Source organism: Vombatus ursinus, unplaced genomic scaffold, assembly GCF_900497805.2.
Source record: "Vombatus ursinus unplaced genomic scaffold, bare-nosed wombat genome assembly UNPS02014830.1, whole genome shotgun sequence".
NCBI lineage: Eukaryota > Metazoa > Chordata > Mammalia > Diprotodontia > Vombatidae > Vombatus > Vombatus ursinus.
The window spans coordinates 13,295,677-13,316,987 of NW_020954608.1; the positions used below are offsets into that span (position 1 = coordinate 13,295,677).

The following is a 21,311-nucleotide window of genomic DNA, read 5'->3' on the forward strand; positions in this document are numbered from 1 at the left end:
TATTGGATGAGGAATTAGATTTATTTCACCTGGTCTCTTGGGTTAAAACTAGGAATAATAAATGGGTGAACTTTACAGAGGGACACATTTAATATCAATGTAAAAAAGAAACTCCTTGGTGTTCCAACTCCCCCAAAATATAATGGACTACTTCAAAATGGGTTCATCTTTAATGGAAGTGCTTAAGATACTGGGTGACAATGCCAATGATTTTGTTGAAGGGATTCCTATACAAATCCTGAATTGGACTAGGTTACCACAGAATTCCCTAATGATTCTGTGTTCCTACAATCATGTCTTGTTTCTGTTGTATTTTATACCATATGATATACTCACATTTTCACCAAAGCAGCTTAGTATTTATTTTAAGCGGTGGATCATGAAAGAGAGAATTTAACAAATAATTAAAACTGTCCAAAGTGGGCTTCTTTTAGAGCTGTATCGCTAGATAATTATCTTTTGAATATAATTCTTCCCTCTCCTATTTATCACGTGTATCCCAGCCTTTGGTAATAGAAGACAGAATGCTGCTGTTTGGCCTTTTATCAAGATGCCAGTTTTGGTGATTGTTGACTAGCTGATTTTTGAACTGAGTTCCACAGACATAAAATAAATGAGTATAATTAAAATTTGGAGCCCCTGAGCCCTACAAACATAAAAACTGTCAACAGATGCCATCACAGAAACATCAACTAGTCTAGCAGATGGATGAAAATCAAACATAAATTGTACTATTTTTGCTTTTTTTGCTTCATTTGTTTTTAATATAGCACAAAGAAATTCCTGCCATGGCAGTTAAAATAAACTACTGGCAAAGGCTTTGCTATCATTCATTTTCCATGTGTATTTGGGAATTCTAATTTGATCTTTGCAATTATAGTACTGTATTATATGAACTGATTGAACAATATGGTAGTAGCAGAGTCTTGTCAAGACTTAGTATCTACTTTTACTTTCATACTTCTAAGTTTGATCAAAAAGACTTCATCAAACATTGGAAATGTGGCTAAAAGTCCTTTGCTTATTTCTCCAAATGAAGAGTATTATTGTTATTTCAATAACAAAATATTTCACTTCTTTTCTTAAATTAAAAATGCCATGTAATGTTATACATACCATTTGATGAAACCCATTATGATATGAAGTAAATTTATTGGAAGTATTAATATTGATTATTCTCCAATAGTTAGATTTGGTTCTCCAGCAGTATATAATGTATCGATTTTATTTTGCAAGGTGGGGTAGGAAAAACAATTTAGTATCCATTGGGAAATCTATGAAATTAACTGTCTGCAGTTTATTGCTTTCAAATCACTCCTTATTACCAAAGACAGAAATTTCTATTCATCTTTAATGGATCATAGACAATTTCAATACAAACCCCAAAATAATTAAAAGACAAAAAACTGAGATGGAATCTATCCATCAAAAATGTTGATAGGAAAGGATGACATATCATCTCATTGGTTTCTAACTCTAACACCTATTACTCTTCACAGGGTCAGGTTCATGCCGCTTTAGTTATTCAGATCCCAGCATCGTTGTGTCCTATACCAGGAATAACACTGCAGATTGGATTCAGCTAGAGAAAATTAGGTTTGTTATAACTTCAAGTATCTGCATGCACTCTAACATGCAGACATTCTTTGCAATTCTCAGTTTTCTTTCCTGATGACTAAATTATTCTTTGTGGATTTAAAAATGCATTTTGTCCAATGGTCATATGTATGTAGATAAATTTACATATTTACCTTTTCAATTTGAAGAGTATAAAGTTATTATGTTACTTCCCATTCTGGACACTCTGTCGTCAGTAGGGCTTAAATCTAAGGATTTACAGTTATGATGACTTATGTAGAGCCATCCAAACTCTTACCTATATCCTTCTGATTCTGGAATTCAGACTGAAACATTGCTCAAAAGGTAGGAAAGTGATTTTGTATTCTATCTCTTACCATTAGACAGCTGTAATGGCAGAATATGACTTACATTTGGAGAGTAACATACTGAAAATCCACTATAAAATGAGATAGTTACCCATCTGTCTAAATGGGTCCGGTTCTGCCTGTGGGCTTGGGTATAAACTGGATGACCTCCTGAAGTCCCTTCTGAACTATCATTCTTTGATACAGCCACTGGGCCCTCAGTAGCTAAATGAAATATTAATTTTTTTCCATTTTTTCAACCACTTTCGACAAGATATGAGGTAGGATGCTTTAGGGAGAGAAAATTGGTTCTTTCCCATTAAAATGGGTTTGGCAGAGTTAAATAGCATGCAACATTTCCATATGAGTTTGATTGGTTTAATTTTTTATGCATGTCCTAAATAGTAGGAAGTACAATTAAAATTCAAATAAGATGTTCAAGAATTTTTTAAATCTAATTTTTTTTGCTTTTATTCCAGTTCTAACCAGAATAATGCAAACAAAACATTTCTTATCTGTTTTGTGATTGATTCCATTAATAATATGGCATTTACTTAACCATAGTTGCCATGCTGAAAGAACCTTGATTTATGCCATCAAGGTAGAATAAATATCAGGTTCTTAATGTAAGCTACTAGTCTTTAGCAGTAAACACATTTGTCCAAAATTTCCAGTGACATTTCCATCCAATGGATTTTCACCAGTCTTTATTCTAGCCAAGAACTAGAGAAGAATGTTATTCATGGATTTTAATATTGTGTCCCTCTATGACAGGATAAAATAAAAATTAATGTGCTCCTAGTACAAGCTGAGCTTTGACACTCTGACCATATATATTATAACATTAACTTTTGTTATTGTTTCTTGTTTCTAGTTAGTATAAGAACAATGTACATGTACTACTTATTTCTGCATATATATATATATATATTTAACTGAAAATGTCAATTTAAAAGCACTTATTAATCAATTAAGCAAATAATTGTGCTTGCATTACCACAAATTATTTTTCTTTCTTAATGTTATATGTTGCTATTAAGGTAAGTTGTGGCTATGGGTAAAAATCTGATTTTAATGTTATATTTATGGTTATAATGTTAAATAGAAAAACAGGTATTTTTCTTCATATAGTACTGAACCTTTACTATTAATTACAATATTCAAAATCAGCTGCTATCACTGAATAGAATTTTGGTTTCTAAGTCATATCTTAAACTGCAATATTTATTAAAACAAACTTTTATTATCCTCTTTGTCCAAACTAGACAATGATTTTATTTATTACTTTAAATGAAAGTGTCCCTTTTATCTGTTTTAATTCCTTTTGGATAACAGAAAAAAGTAACCACCATGAAATATTTTTAAAACAAAGCACCAATTGATTTTAATAAATGTAAGATAAACCATCTATAACCATCACTGACACTTTTATCAATATATATGCTTCGAGTGAAAAATATGAGTCTGCCCTAGTCTTTTTCATGGTTGATTTATAGCAAGCCAAAAGTACTACTAGTTTGCATTTTAGCACCATTTTTAATCTTGACTAAGACCATAATTTTCAGTATGGCAGGTTACTACTTTAGGAGAATAAAATATTCAGAAAATATTTTATTATATAGAAGAAAATCCTGGTTTTTAACAGAAGCAACATAAAAATTATGTTAAATTATACAGTGTTTAAAATTGGTTTAGATAAAAAATTACAAATGTAGTTTAACTTTTTAAACTTTTAATTGCAATTTTGATACTTTAAACAGAAAAAGGAAGCTATATGATTCCCCAAAGTAGATAATATTATTTAAAGTATTACTGAAGTTGAATACATCATGAATTCTATTGTGCTTATTTTCAAAATAAAATTAGAAATCAATGAAATAACTTTTCAGTGTGTGCTATAACATCTTTTTTCTCATATCAAATTAAAACAATAAATATTAACCAAGCACTTATTCAGAACTAGATACTATATGAGATGCTCAAATATGGTTGACATTCACATACTCTTTGACTGTTACAGAATTTGAGTGTGTATAATTTTCCATCATATCTGTACTCATTTCTTGGTGTATTCACGGTTTGTAATAGCTTATGTTGAGAACTGATCAAATGTAGGCGTGTTGTTATGTATTACCATTAGCAATAATTACAGCAATAGGTTAAATTTTTATAGTGTTTTAGAGTTAGTTGCAAAGCATTTTACATTATCTAGTATTGACCATCCTTGATGACTAAAGGGAATAATATGTTGATATGACCAAACCTCCTTAAGGTGTCTCATTCACTAATTTACCATATTTTGCAGAGCTCCATCAAATATCAGCACAATCATCCATATCCTCTACCTTCCTGAAGATGCCAAAGGAGAGAATGTTCAGTTTCAATGGAAACAGGAATATATTCATGCGGGTGATGTGTATGAAGCCTGCTGGGCTTTAGACAACATTTTGATCATCAATTCAGCTCACAGACAAATTATCTTAGAAGACAATCTGGATCCAGTGGACACTGGCAATTGGCTTTTTTTCCCAGGGGCTACGGTTAAGGTTTGTTTGTTTGTTTGTTTGTTTGTTTTTCTTCTTCCTAAAGAAGTAATTTTCCAAATTGAGAAAAGTTAATTCTCCTTCCCCGCAACCACCATTATCATGGAGAAGAAAATTATTCTTCACCTTAACTTATCCTTTACTATAAGGATAAATATAGAAGTTATTAACTATTAATTTTAACTTCACAAAATACAGGTATTGATACATATTTATCCATGAAATACATAGAAAAACACTATTCACTTATATTTTTAAGTAAAATCTCTTTGTATCTAAAGTAAACTGCGGAGTAAATCTCAAGGAGATATAATCTCCTTTTATAGTAACAAGGAGAGGTAGAAGGAAACATCTACATCAATAGGGAACAGAAGGTGTTTTTTTTTTAAATGAAAATTATTTTAAGAAAGAAAATACAACATTCTGAAATGGATTAGATCCTCTGTTATGTGAGTGTATTTTACCACATAATATTTTTGAACCTATTTTTTATTATTTTTCATCTATGGGATCAGAATTTGATAACAAAGTAAACCATTCTTCATCCGGGTACAATTGTGTAGTAAAGCAGTTATAATGAGAACATGAAAAAATGACATGGAACCCTCAATATTCTTGGGGTTATTATATCTCCTCTTTTATGAAAACTATCTACATATGCAATTTTGGAAACAAAAATCTAGGACATTGTGACTATAGCTAGAAACAGGTTTTGCAAGATGGGGGTAAGAAATGTAAGGCACAAAATTACATTTAAAAGTTCCAAGAAGAATCTCTTAAGTTCAACAAAAGGAATTACAGAATAAATGGAGGTTCAACCTAGTGCTTCCATTACAAAAATAACTTGTTTAAACAACAAATTGAAAACTTTTTTTTTCTGGTTAGCACACCAAAATCTTGGCCCCTTTTAAAAAATGATTCCCTGGATCCTTTCTATATTGATACTAAAAAGTACCTTTGATTCTTGAGTTACTTGTCACAGTTACATTGCTACTTGACAAAAAAGGGATTTCTGTTGTTACTTTTCATCATTGGCAAATAGACAAATAAACAGAGGAAACACATGTAGTCCCCAAGGGTCTTGGATTTGCATCCTTTTCCCATAATGACATGCCTATCTTTTGGTCTCAGTTATGATAGAAGTATTCCTTGTGGCAAAAAATATATGTTTTCTGCCTCATTTTACAAGCTATTATACTAATCCAATTAGATATTCTTGTTCTTTAATGCATGCACTTCAGAACAGTACACGATAAAAATGCATCAAGTGTGATTTTGCTTCAGTAAGGATATTTAAATTAAATTGCAACTTTGTAGATTAGACTTTGGAATATTATATGCGTTTTCCAACTTATCATTTTCATGGCTGTAAGTTTAACAAGGTAACCCTAGTTTACAAAGCAAAATAGGTTTCGGTAAAGATGACTAAAATGCCAGCTCTCAACTTGACTGACTGGCAAGACTTTTTCCCAAAGTCTAATGCTTCCATTTAAAAATGCATTTAACTTGTTCTCTGTCAGAAGACCTGGCTCAAATACCACCACTGCTGCTTGCCTCCTTATCATCCTCACCATCCTGAGTACACTTATTCTCTGCAGATATCAGTGTCCTTATCTCTAAAATGATAGTATTGGATTAGATGAATTCTGGGGACTAGGGAGGGATTCTTGATCTAAATTTAGGGTCATTGTCCTAACTTATTTTTCATTTAAGCTCATTTGACTTATTCTATACTTTGTGGAAAGACCATAAATTGAAGAGGTAACGATTTACATTAGAAAGGAGTTTCCGCACCTGGGAGTTCCTTATGCCAACAAAATCACAGTCCAGTTTCTATCCTTTTTCCTGACTTACTGGCTAGAGGTTTTTTTCTAGGAATATCCACAGTTTGTACTCTATGTAATTTATTTAGTAAAGACATCCTTTACCTGATGGCAAAAATAATGTAATTTGGCGTCTATTTTTTTATCTTTATGTCTGACCACCTGAAGAGTTCTTTCCTTTGTGAATTGGCAGTAAAAATCACTTCTTCAAATAATTTATTCCCAATCATTATAAGAACTGTCATTTAAAAGACTCTTGGTTTCTTATAATTTTTAAAAATCTTCATCAATTCTCATAAAATTGGTATGGTCCCTTTTTTGGACAGCTAATGTGATCAATCACTTTCCTTAATCTCAAAATGTAACAGCAAGTTTTTTTTTCTTTTGCAAAGTTAATTACCAGTTAATTACTGTTTATTCTATTTATTGATTTATTCATGTTTTGGTTGAGAATGTAAGATATAGAAATCTTTTCATCAGTAATTTTTATTGTCATATTTGGGTTTTTTTTTCACCTTATGAAGTCAAAAAATACTTGTTAGTCACTATGGGAATTACAAAAGGAAGATATATAATGTGGTTACTATGGAAAAGAGTACATGATAAAAGTGAAAAGACTTGAGTTCTTCTTATGGTTCTGCCACAAACCAGCCCCTGGAAATCACTTCCCTGCTGTGGGCCGCTGGTACCTCATCTGTAAAATGAAAGGGTGGATTTCTAATCTCTAAGTTTTCTTCCAGCTCAAGTGGTTGAGAATTCAGTGATTCTAACATAGTGATATCAAACCCGAATAGAAACAGGAGCCATTAAACCATGTGTAATATCTTTGTGGATAGCATATTGACTCAGAAAGTCACATATTAACATCATCTGTGTTAGAAAATGAGTATTTTGTTAAACATTTCCCAGTTACATTTTAATCTGGTTCAGGCTGCATTCAGGTGTTGCAGGCAGCATTCTGGCAATGTATTTGACAACTCTCTGCTTGGAGATATGAGCCCCTTCCCTTGAGGAACCTAGAATCTACCTAGAAAAATGAGAAGTTCTATAGAAGTGGAAGTCATTAACATAAAAAGTGGAAGATAGCTGGAGAGTTTTATATTTGATTTAGAGATTATGCCAAATCACCTCAAAAGACACTCATGATTCAACAATTCTATTCACACATAAAAAGTAGACTAAAACAAACTGTAAAAAAATATATGATTTATTTTAATATTATCTCAGCTTCAAGGATCTATAATTTTGTGGGGACTTCTTCAACCAAACACACATGGCAGTCCCTCTGAAATTTGATAGATGGTCTTTGAGAATTACTGTGGTTAAAAGAAATCATCGTTCTAAGGTCAGCCTGGTGAAGACTTTGAACTTAGCTAGGCTGATCTTCAGACAATATGTATGTTACCTACCACTTGATCAGTACTTCATGAATTTGCACAGCAATGAGATGATCCTGCAATCAAATAAATAAAAACTTGTTCTGCTGTACCTAAGTACTTCCCTTCCCGAGAGAAGTTAAGAGGTTAAGTATTAACAATGCTTTTCCTTAGCTGTTAGATGACCTTATTGTGATGGTGATAGTTAATAATCACTATTATTGACATAAGTGACTTTATTAAATTAACTGCTACCCATAAAATTAGGGGTGTGTGTATGCTGCCTGACTGTACAGTTTTAATATGAAAACTTCAAGGAAAGAAAGTCAAATAGCAAAGCATAAAAGGAAAGTGAAAGAATGCACAAACATACACAGACACATATTGATAAATGTTTGCTGTTGCTGTGTCTTTAGATATTCAGTTGATCTTGTGGTGCTTTTTTTATACTCCCCCCAAAATGGCATAATATCAAATTGAATAATTAGTTTAAGGGGTTTATGTGACCATTTATATGTACCCACAGTATGTAATTAGAGAAATATTATCTTATGGCTATTTAGTAATTAATATAAAATATATAGATTATGAGTATATCAGCAGCCAGTGAGAACTTATAGGACATTGTGTTACTTTGTGCTTTTTATTTGGAAGGGTAGGCATATGATCCGAGTAAAAATGCATTAGGGATCGTAAATACTCCTTCCTTTTCTTTTCATCCATCCTTATTTATTTTTTGGTTTTTAGTCCATTTTTTAAAGGATTATCTACTGAGACTTCTTTCAAATCTCCTCCTCCATACAACTATGGGCCTTTTTAGTATCCTCTTAGGAAGTAAACGCCACTGTAGGAGAAAAATCTTATACCACTTTCATTATAATTCTTTTATTTAACAGTCCAAAATTCAACTCCTGTCACTGGGTATATATTTCTCATGAAGTACTTAACAACTGTTAGCACAACATGGAAAATAGTGCAGCTGTAACCCAAGAACAGATTGAAAAAGAGGCCAGGTTATGCCAGGAAATTAACCAGTGTTTCCAGTCTAACAATAGCTATAATAAACAAGCATATTTAATTTTCAGAGAGGAATTCATATTTCTGATATTAATTTTGAGACTAGTACTCTTGATTCTGCCAATAAATACATTTGCTTGGGAATGGAAGAGACCCGGTAGTGCTTTAAGGAGACCACAAATCTTCAAAGATCTGGAAATCCCTCAGGTCTTTTGTGTTTGTGTTGTGGCCCATCTTAACTCTTTTCTCTGAGAGTATGAAGCAAACATCCTCTTGCTTAAAGACCTCAATTATTTAGTACTTTATTTACCTCAGTTATTGTTGAAACATTGGAGAGAGGATGCCAAAGGGTTAACTTGTACTTTCCTAAAAGCAGCCTAAAATCTTAAAGTCTCCCTAATTTCAAGTAAAGAAATTGTCAAAAACAAGTCAAGAAGATTTAGTTAGCCTTTATGCTATCATCTACCAGAGTTAAGTATAAATGAGAAGAAAGAACCAGGACACCCAAAGTACAACCCAGAGATCAATGACTTGTAAGTGAACCCTTAATTCTTTGCCTCCTTCTTTCTCTTCTTTTAATGATACCTTATGTGAAACAGATGGTAGCAGTCTTAAAATGGATCAGCTGTCAACGATGTACTACATATTTATCAAACACTTGCTTCCATTTCCAAATTTGTTTCATCCTTGGTGATAGAACAAATTTTTCTCTTGGGTGGGTCCATCACCCAACATTCCTGAGAGACAGAGAATCTGTGGGTAGATAGATGTACACACATAGACTTGAAGGAAGGAGAAAGAACAAAAGAGAAAAAGGGCAAGAGAGAGGAAGGAGACAGACTTGATCACCATTAACAATTTTTTTTATCTACCCTGCTACTCCATTTATACCTAGCTCTCAGGGGTATAAATCATTGACTTCTGTCAGCTCTGGAATTGACCCACAGATTAAATGCAGATCACTGGGAGAGAGATGCTGTATTACATTTTTAAAAGGATTCTGCCCCATTTTGATTGCTGTTTCTGCATCTGCTGGTCCTTCTACCTTCTTGTCATATATTGTTACATAAACACTAAGTAAACAACTGATGCATAGACTGGTTTTTCACTCTGCTCATGCATTTAATTTACCTCCAGATATAGATTAAAAGTACAAACTGGAGGTCCTGTGATAAACATGTAGCTTTTAGAATGGGCAGTGCTATATGTATACATCATTTAACAGAAATTCCTTGAATATAATTTTGAATTCAGAAACTAAATAATTAAATCACAATTTTTTTTAAGAAATAAGACTTCCTGAATTTATAGAATTTGAAAGTTTCTTGTCATCATCTTTTCTCAGCTCCTGTTGTCAACTACAACAACTGGATGCCCTTTTCCTTATGGGCTGTGGCTAACTATCCAACAATAATCGGTTTTTTGTCCAGCTCCAACAAATATCAACAAATATCAAAGACCTTAGTAAAGATAAAAAATAATCAATTATAGCTTACTTACTGGTACAATGGATAGAATGTTAAGCCTGGAGTCAGGAAGAGTCTTCTTCCTAATTTCAAATCTGACCTCAGACACTTACTAGCTATGTGACCCTGGGCAAGTCACTCAACTCTGTTTGCCTCAGTTTCCTCATCTGTAAAATGAGCTGGAGAAGGAAATGACAAACCACTCCAGTATCTCTGCCAAGAAAATCCCGAACTGAGTCATGGAAAGTTGGATACAACTGAAAATGACTGAACAACAAAATGTTTTAAGGTGTATTACCTCGGTTGACTAATAACCCACTAATGTAGAATTTGCAGTTCTTATTATCCATCTTTTGCAGATAAAGCAATTGATGCTCAGAGATTTGAAATTTTTTTCCATATTCATTGATAGTTGTACCAAGCAGCAGAGTTAATATTTGAACATAGGTTCTTGTACTCAAATTCCACTGCTCTTTCCGTCATGGTGCTACTGGCTCACAAACCAGAAAAGTAGTCATTGGGGCAGCATTCTGACTGTTAATGGATATTAAGCAGCTGCAAGACATGTACCCTGGGAGACAGGGAGCATACTTCCCATCCCAGCAAGAATTGGAACTTTATATCATATTTTCTCTTCCAAGGGTTCTTAGCTGTTTATGTTTCCTGGTTTTGGCAATTTGGTGAGGATCAAATATGGACTTCTTCTCAGAATGATGATATTAAATGTATAAGATAAATTATATGGGATTACAAAGAAAACTATGTATCTTGAAATAGTTATAAAAATTTTTTAAAAAAAGGTTCATAGGCTCCAGTTTAAGATCCCCTGCTCCTGTCACTTCCTAACCATGATGAAACAAATTGGTCATGTGTTACTGGGGAAGGGAGGTTGGAGAAGTAGGTAAAATATCAAATGGGAGCACATTAAGTTCAAGTGTCAGAAAAAATGCAAGAAAATTTGTGAAAAACTATACTTTGAATAAAAAGGTATTAGCATTAAAGAAATCTGAGACTAATAAAACAAGAAACCAAATCGAGAAGACTTTAAGAATTGTTACCTTTCTGGTGACACAGATGCTCAAAAAGACAGCATGGGAGCCAAAAAAAACCAAAAAACAAAAACCCAAACCTAATAGATTTCTAGGCTGAAGTGAGAGGCAGTGTCCAGGATTAGGGAAGTGATCTTTCTACTGTCCTTTGCCATAGGCAGAACAGAGACTTAGAGCCAGAAGTGATCCTGAATGTCAAATAGTCTAATCCTTCACCATGCTTCTCAAAGGGAATCACACCTATTAACCCTGCTTATATTAGTATGAGGACTGGACTTTATTTTGTCACATTGTCAAAAGGAGCTCCCTTGTGAGAAAATTCCTTCTATTCAGATCAGCTCCTTCACCGTACCTATCATCTTAGTTGTTCTAGAGTATTGAGAAGTTGAGTGACTTGTCCAGGGTCACACAGCCAGTATGTATCAGAAGCAGGATTTGAACCCAAGTCTTCTTGAACCCAAGGCCTTCTTTCAAGGCCTGTTCTCTATCCATGATGTCATGCTGCCCCTTGAGTATTATATTTATTTATTGCAATGGCAAACATATCTTCCCAGGCAGATCGCTGCCACCAACTGCCACTGCATCTATCTACAGGCTTTCAATTAAATCCACTGAGGAATTTTATTTTCTGTCAGAATGTACCTCTGGTTATATAACAAAAAACAGTGGGGGAAAATAAGACTTGCTTTACAAATTATCTTGCTGAGGAACATTTGTTTTGTAAAGTGAGGAATATCTGTACTGTCTTTCCGTTGAAAGTAAACCTGAGCTCAATAGAACTTGCGTGTTTTTCTTTAAGTTCCCATGTCTTTTTCCATTAAGAATAGGAATGTTAAATGTGGTCCCCTGGACCAGTTCCAACTTGGGCAATTGCATTCTGTCTACTTACATTCCCTCTGCTTGGTGGAATTCTTCTCATTTTGGTTATCATCACTACAACTGTCATGTTCCTCCCCAGAGGTGGCTGCATATTAGTGTAGGATAAAACAACTGGGCTCTAATTTGTTAAGCTAATAAAGTGCTTTAGGGATGAAAGGTACATTTTGCACAAAGAGAAATGGGCCTTCATGATATTATGTTTCTCCGCATGGTGAATTATACTATAATTAACAAGAAATAGCAGTAGCAAAAAAGTGGAAGACAGCCCAATTTCAGTGTTAAAAATAGACTATAGAAGAGGGGAAAAATGAGTAATTTCTTTTTAAAAGAAAAGAAAATAACTTCCAAATAAATCCCCTGGGTTAACTTATTTCACTTTTTTTTCTCTGAAGAAGGCAGATATATATAATTACCAACTGAAGTTATTTTTAATGTTTAGTAAGTGAACTTTAGGTGTAAACTAAAAGAATACAGATTACTCTACATGGCTGTTAAAAACTCAGTGACATTTTTCTTCAAAATATTATCTTGCCTAGTGTCCTTGATGCGACTCACATGAAAAGACTGCTCTGAAAGCCAAGTTGAGTCTCAAAGTTAAGATTATTAATCACCTTATGGAATCTTACATTGTTATTTCCCCCTCATTATTCTAACTCAAATCTGTCACCAAAGCTATTTTGCTCTGTAGTTGCAGTAACTATTGCCAAATAATTATACACTTGTCACAAAATAAACCATAAATTAAATCTCTATGATTCGTGGTGCAGAGCTTTTAAAATGTGAGCCCCTAATGATTACAGAAAACAGTGAGACAAAACATACTTTTTTCAGCAGAGATCCATTCACCATTACTCAATCTATTGTTTTGAATAGATAAAAGTGCACTGTGGTCCTTTTTGCACCTGGACTGTACGCTTAGCCAAGTTTTTAGCTTTTTTAACTGGCATTAAATTACCTAAAAATTGAATGTGTGGAAAATGATAGAAATTTAGTTTGCCTTCTGGGAGAGAGCTTTCTGCTAGCACTCTGAATTTTTGTAGTCTAAAAGTCTTTACCCTTCAGGGTGATCCTGTTATTTCCAAGCCAAAATCTTGAAACTGGCCCACAAAAGTTACTGTGGCAGAGTTGAAGGCACAGAAAACATGACAGGATGGTATGTAGGCAATCACTCAGTTGATTTCAGATCAATCAATCACGTATCTTGCTTAGAATCTAGAAATTCCTGTACCAATATATGTCGTTCCCAGCAAGACACAGTGTAATTTATGGCTCTGCTGACAATGCCACTTTAATTAATTTTATTCTTCCTATTTCTCTTTTCTCTACTCTTCATATCTCATCTGTTTGCATTGCCTAGATTTTAATTAAAAAACCTCTCCTCTCTAAGGAGCAATCTGAAGTGGCAAAAATAATCACTTAAAATATTACAGTCATTAAAAAATTGGCTGTGGTTGAAGCCATGCATTTTCAATTTTCCTACAAATGATGTTTTAGCTTCCTTTTAAAGTGTACTTTGTATCTGAATCGTCTACCACCAGTCAGCCTGGCTATCAAAAATGGTCTTCCAGCTGGGTGGGCTGAGTGACAACTCCTTAATGGAGGAAATTGATGACTTTCTGCTCATGTAGAGGTGAAGGCATACTGGGCAGATTTCTTTCCATCTGCCACCAGCCCTTTGCAAGCTGGCATTGCCCAAATGCCCAATATACTCATTCCAACAAAAAGGATATCGCCAAAAAATAAATTGTGAGGCTACAGCTGTCTGAAAGAATCATCAGGGCCATTACGCCCCAGGGAGATAATATGAAGAGGTGAATCAGTGTTCATCTTTGATGAAAACCTAATTAAACGAGGGTAGAGGTGATTGTGAATACTTTAAAAGCACAGAGGTGAAGTCATTAACATTTGCAGCATCGTATAGGGAGCAACCCCAGGAAGATGTTGCCCTGAACTGTAGCCAAGGACCTGATACGTAGAGGAATGTGCACTGATGTTTCCTGTTGATGTTTTTATGACTGGCAAAATCTTGTCACTTAGCTACACTGTGTTCTGCTTGTCAAGCAAAGGAAATCCATTCAGCAGCAAAAAATGGGATAATATATTTGATTGACAGTGGAGATATAAATAAGAATGATAATTGAGAGTGGTAAACAATGAAAGAGAAATACATTTGTGTTTAAAAGTATAAAATCTGTGACACATGGAAAAGTAAGGTACAGAGTATATCAAACATATGAGAAGAAAATAAAAAGAAAGATAAAGTAATACTCAAATGAAGGTCTGTTTGGAAGGCTAAGAATAGGAAAAACTTTGCCATGCACTAAGTGTAGACCTGAGGTTTAATTCAATACAGATGCTTATTCAACTGGTATCTACATCTTGGCAGTCATTCAAAGGCTAATATAATTCCAGTAGCCACATATGGTCTTAAACCATGTACTTGGTGGTTCTGAGCAATTCTCAAAATGAAAATGGTTTTTGTAATCCAAAATTTCCTTTATTTTTACCAGTCCTTCCAACCTATTTATATACTTGATGGTGTTTTGTAATTATTTGATTATCAATTGTAATTTTATAGAAGTGTGATACGAGTTTGAATAGATGGTTAACAAAACCTTGAATTGAAAAAGCATTCATCACCATTTCTATTTTCTGTAGACCTTTTCATTAAAATATGTTTTTATTAGTAATTATTACTATTATTGTCTGGATCTATGATTTCATTTGTGTAGGGAGCTCCCAATGTGGAAGCTACCTCTGTTGATTCAGACTGACAAGTTGTCTGTAATATATTCTTAGTGGGATCTCTGAGATTGTGACTTGCCGTAGTCATGTACTAATAACTAAAATTAGTATACTATACTATGCTATAATATACCATTTGTTGTTTGGTCATTTTCAGTCGTGTCTGACTTTGTGACCCCATTTGGGGTTTTCTTGGCAAAAATACTGGAGTGGTTTGCCATTTCCTTCTCCAGATGAAGAAACTGAGACAAACAGTCTTAATATGTAGGAAGTGTCTGAGGCCAGATGTGAACTGGCAAAGATAAGTCTTCCTGACTCCAGGCCAGCACTCTATCTACTGTACCACTTAGCTGCCTCTCTAAGATAATAGCTCTTATATAGCACTTCAGGTTTCCAAAGCACTCTATAAATATTATCCCATTTCATCTCATAATAACACTATAAGGTAGATGCTATTTTTATCCCCATTGCTCAGATAAGGAAAATGAACCCGAAGAAGGTTAAATGACTTCCCTTGAGTCACACAACTAGTAAGTGTCTGAGGCAGAATTTGAACTCAGGTCCTCCTAACTCCAAGGTCTGCCCTCATGTTACATGCCCATTGGTCATGCCCAATGTTACATTGCCTTGCAACTTATTTTTTTATTATTACATTATTTTAAACTTTTAAAATTGTTTTCTGTCTAACATCCTCATGAGGTACATATCACAAGGGTTGTTGACTCCATTTTATAAATGAGGAATCTGAAGCTCACAGACTTGCTCGTGGCCTTATTATTAGTTGGAGTAAGACTTGGAATGTGAATCCAGATCTCTTCTGACTCCAAGTCTAGCAATCTTTCCAATACATCAGACTGTATCTCAATTGTTTTCAACGCCAAATATTTTAGTCAATATAGCAGAACCACCAAATCTCGGGATTGAGGTGGATGGACTTGAGAGGTCCTCTTGTCTAACTTCAATTTGTACAACACAACCCCCTCTACAGCATCCCCAGTGAGAGATCATCTTGTCTTCATCTGGAAATCTTAGGAGGGATAATTCACCATTTCATGAGATGGTGCAGTCAACTTTTGGACAGACTGAAAATTTTGAATTTTCTTGTTAGACAAGTCAATCAATCCATGTTCTAGTTCAAATGGCAAAGTTCAGAAAATTACGTCATGAAAGAGACATATGAATATGAAGTGAAGCAAGATTTATTGCAAGGATACATAAGACCAGGTTTCAGTAGACAGCCCCATCAACAGTGAGTGCAGGTCACTTTAGACCCCAGACCGGCATCCTGAACAGCTGAGCATCATTCCAGCTGCCACATTTCTAACTACTAGGGCCATGATGAGCATCATCAGTATTTAAGTGCAAATGCATAGAAGCATCAGGATGACAAACCCAAGTATTAAGTGATTCAAAGCTTTCCCTTTGCGGGGAGAGGTTTTATAACCCTCTGGAGTTAGATGAAAAATACTGACTCGAATGGATTCTTTCACCAAGGTAGTATAATTAGGTAGTATAGTGGAGAGATTACTGGTCTTCAATCAGGAAGATTTGAGTTCAAATTTTGCTTCAAGACACTAGTCATGTAATCCTGGGCAAGTTATAGCCTCTTTCAGTCTCAGTTTCCTTATTGGTAAAATATGGATAATAATAGTATCTGCCTGTTAGGGTGGCTGTGAAGATCAAATGAGTTAACATATTTAAAGTGCTTTGAAAACCTTGAAGTTTGATATAAAGTCTAGATTAAAAAATATATATATGTATATACATATATTCACGTGTTATATAGTTACATATATGCATGCATGGATATATAAAGACTTTTTTCATAATTAATCAAAAAGCATTTATCAAGTACTGATTGTGTGCCAGGCGCTGGATATACAAAGAGAAAACAAAAAATATTTCTTGTTGTCAGGGAGCTTACATTCTAATTGAGATATCCCATATAGAAATAGGTATATTCTGAATACACACACACACATATGTACATATATATATATGTGTGTGTGTGTATATATATGTGTGTGTGTGTGTGTGTGTGTATATATATATATATATATGAAATAGATCAAAGTTAACCTTAGAGGATGAGACACTAGCAGCTATGGGAATAGGAAAAGACCTCCTCCAGACGATGGCATTTGAGCTGAGTCTTGAAAAATGAAAGAAAACAAGATAAAAGAATAAAACTGAACAATGTCCCTGAGCTAGGGACTTAATCCTTGTTCTGAGACAACCTCGCAGGAATATTTATTAAAAGAGGGAGGCGGAGTCTGGAGGAAGTTGTCCATACCTACCTCATCTCAAATGGAAAAGCCAAGAGCTGAGGAAAGCTAATTCTTAGGAAACAGAAAATTGAGTAAGCAAGTAAAAATCACTTATGAATATGTCACTATCATATAGAGAGTCAAATGAAATTAATCTAAAATTTGAGCAGTTTCACAGGCAATAATATGGCTGTTGATCTGCTTGGTTAGGAAGCATCATGGTCTTCTTTTCCCCTTTACAAAATGTTGGACTCATATGTTTCTTTGAAATTTCTACCCATTGCTCCTATGCCCTTTGGGGCCACATAGATCAAATTAATTTATGACAGTGTTTAAAATACATAGCCATCATGTTTCCTCCTCCCCCCACCCCAGACATTCAAAGTCTACTTCAAGATAAATATTTCAGTTCCTTTAATCAATTCTTTCATATGACATATCTAAGCCCTTCACCAATTCACTCATCAATATCCTTGCTGAATTGTGGCATCAAGAACTCAACACAATCTGAGCAGGACAGAGTCTAGTAGGCCTATTACTTCCCTCCTTGTGAACCCTATATATCTTTTAATACAGTCTAAGATTGCATTAGGTTTATTGACTGCTGTATTGCGCTGTGGACTCGTATTGAACTTTCACTCCACAAAACTTCCTAGGATCTTTTTCAGATAAGTTCCTGGTTTGTTTTGACATCTTCATCTTGTCCTTGAGATGTTGATTTTTTTAAACCTATGACTTACAATATCAAGTTTAATAATCAAATTTTGAAAAATCTAATCAGAAAGAAAAATATACTTCAAAAAACCATATTTTTATCTATCTTTTCCCTTGATTAATAATTGCCCATTTCTTGTCTTAATTTTTTTGATTCACATGAGCTAGCTGGATGCTTACTGCACCTAGTGAAAGTACAGGCAAACAGTACCTCACTTATAACTTATCAGTGTGTTACTGATGTTTTTGTGATGCAGTTCTAAAATAAAAAAGGATTTAGCCCAGAGAGCCTATTTCAAGCCAGAGTAATGTCAGGAAGTCTTGTTAGGTTTGTCATCTCAGTTTGGAGGATATGTAGTAAGCAAAGGTCACCTCCAAGAGGGTCCATTACCAGAAACCAGATAGGACATTTGAAAAGCATTGTTGCTATGTGTGAGGCAGCAGTATTGCTGGGTCAAAGTTGAATAACTCTTTAGGCATTATTCCAGATTGCTCTCCAAAATGGTTAGATGAATTCACAGTTCCATCAACAGAAATTTGTGTCCCAGTTTTTCTACATCCCCTTCAGTGTTTATCATTTTCCCTTTTATCATTTTAGACCATCTGATAAGTGTGAGATGATATCTCAAAGTTGTTTTAATTTGCATTTCTCAAATCAATAATGATTTAGAGCATTTTTGATATGATTAAATATAGCTTTGATTTCTTCCTCTAGAAATTGCCTGTTCATATCCTTTGGCCATTTATCAATTGGAGAATGACTCATATTCTTATAAATTTGAGAAAGTTCTCTATATATTTAAGATAAGAGACCTTTATCTGAGAAACTGTTGATAAAAATGTTTTCCCAATTTTCTGCTTTTCTTCTAATCTTAGCTACATTGGTTTTATTTGCACAAAACCTTTTTAATTTAATGTAATCAAAATTATCCAGTTTACATCTGAGAATGTTCTCTCTCTCTTGTTAATTCATAAATTCTTCTCCTGTCTCTAAGTCCGATAGTTGATATGTTCCATGTTCTAATTTACTTATATCTTCCCTTATATCTAGGTCATGCATCCATTTTGACCTTATTGTGGTAAATGATATAAAATATTGATCTATATACAATTTCTGCCAGACTGTTTTCCATTTTCCCAGTTTTTTACCAAATAACTTGCTTTTTTAACCAAAAACTTAAATCTTTACATTTGTCCAACAGAAGGTTATTATAACCATTTACTACTGTGTGTTGTATATCTACTGTGTTCTACTGATCAATCTTTCTATTTCTTAGCCAGTACCAGTGCTCAATAATTTTTAAGAGTGTAAAGGGGCCTCGAAGCCAAAAAGTTTGAGAATTTCTAGTGTAAAGTATTGGATGTAGATTCAGTAACAGTTCTGACCTTTGACACTTAGTAGAATATTCCTCACTCCTCATTAAAGTGAGAATAGTGATATCTGTAATACCTAACTCACAAGGTTGTCTTAAGTAAAGGAAATAATCTATATAAAATGCTCCAAAAACTTTAAAGTACTCTCTAAATGTCCGTCACTATTAATTAGTCCCTATTGCAAACAGCCCCCAAACTTGTCTCTCAGAGAGCATGAGTCAGAAATTAATAATGGATACATCCGTATTTTCTAGGAAGGACTTTTCCCACTTTGTTCTTATTGGTACACTACAAAACTACTCCTCCATTCTTTGGAAATAATTGGTTTCCACTCACTGTGGAATCCAATTCAAACTAGAGAGATATTCAAGGTAATAAGTACACATTTCTATAACATTTTAAGGCTTATAGATTGATTTTCTCATAACACTCTGAAATGCAAGTGTTAATATTCCCATTTTACAGATGGGGAAACTGAGACATTGATAGTAAGTGACTTTCACAGGATCACACATTATAACTGTCAGAGCTGAGATTCAAACTTGAGTCTGCTGACTCTACAACTATTGTTCTTTACACTATGCATTTCTTCTGTTATTTTATGGGCAAATTTCTGCCACTTCTGTGGAGTTTGTCCCTCCTTTTAAATGTTTCTTCTCGGAATTCATTTAATTGTACTTCTTCACCTTTTACTTTCTATACTTTTCTGTTTCTTCCATTTCACTTTTCTCTTGGTGTTTTACATGACATGAGAGGTGACCTTTGTGTCTTGCTCTCAAAAACATGAACTTATGTAAAAAAGCTCATATCTTGCCCATGTCACTTAATTTTTCTTTGCCTTTTATATTGTACAGTCAACCCTTCTGTCATCAAAGTAGGCTGTCAGAGTACAGAAGGACACATGAGAGATTTTTTTTTTATGAATCGTAGCACAGAGTGGGGGGAGATCAGTTCTGCCCATGTTATGTACAGGATATAAAACCTACCATATCTGCATGTATCCTCATATATGAAGATAATGCTACTGAATCACCCCCATTAGGGCATGTGATATTAGTTGAGTCTCTCCCTCTCCTTCCCTATCTCTCTTTCTCCCTCTCTCTCCTCTCTTCTTTTTTTTCTTCTCCTGTCTCTCCCCCTCTTTCTTCTCTCTCTCTCTCTCTCTTTCTCTCTCTCTCTCTCTCTCTCTCTCTCTCTCTCTCTCTCTCTCTGTCTCTCTGTCTCTCTCTCTGTCTCTCTGCCTCTCTCTGTCTCTCTCTCTCTGTCTCTCTGTCTCTCTCTCTCCCCCCCCTTCCTCGCTCTCTCTCTCCCTCCCTCCCTCTCCCTCTATCCTTCTCTCCCTCTCTCCTCTCAGGCAGCTCACAGATTAATGCAGAGATGACATGAAAACAACTATCTGCCAATGAAATAGATAAAGCATAAATTGTAGATAACCAACAGAGAAGGCACTAGTATTAAGGGGACCTCTTGCAGAAGGTAGGATTGTATTTAGTACCTTACTCCTATCCTTATCCTATAATGCTTTTTCCTTCAAACTTTTTACCTTTGAGTGAAAAACAAGTCCTGCTTTCGTGAAAGAGGAGGGAACCCAGGAGATGGAAATGAGTGGGGAGAGAACTAGCAAAGGAGACAGCCAGTGAAAAATCAATGAGATGGAAAATGGAATTTCTTGTGGAAAGAACAGCAAGGAGGCGAGTGTCACTGGATTGCAGATTATGTAGAAGGGAGTAGCGTGTAAGAAAGCTGGAAAGGTAGAAAAGGGCCAGGTTATGAAAGGTTTTAAAAGCCAAACAGAACATTTCATACTGGGAGGTAAAGGGGACAGAGTTAATTGCCCCAGATAAGAATAAAGCCTGGAACCTTGGCCTCATTAGCATAGTTTTCTAGTCAATTGTGCTAACCAAACAAAGTCATCACCCCATTCAGGACCTACTGCCTAGAAAAAAGGCATAGTCCGGACCTTGCTCTGAGCCACTTACAGCAGAAATATAGTTGTATACTTCAAGTTGATCATAGCCTCTTTTATTTTCTTCAGGTACATATGTGTTTTCTTCTCCTAAAACATAGATGAGAATACTAAGAGGGTAATACAAGGTGGCCCTTCTTTCCATATTCAACAATGGGAGTATGGAA

General features: G+C 34.6%; 1 protein-coding gene across 1 annotated transcript in view; it reads left to right on the forward strand.

The window, feature by feature from the left end:
* The window catches only part of RELN (reelin), a 549,610-nt gene that overhangs the window by 283,895 nt on the left and 244,404 nt on the right, over positions 1 to 21,311 (forward strand). Inside the window, exons 9-10 of the mRNA XM_027838603.1 lie at positions 1,500 to 1,596; positions 4,231 to 4,471. Of these exons, the coding sequence (XP_027694404.1) occupies positions 1,500 to 1,596; positions 4,231 to 4,471 (338 nt within the window). The remainder of the gene's footprint in view (positions 1 to 1,499; positions 1,597 to 4,230; positions 4,472 to 21,311) is intronic.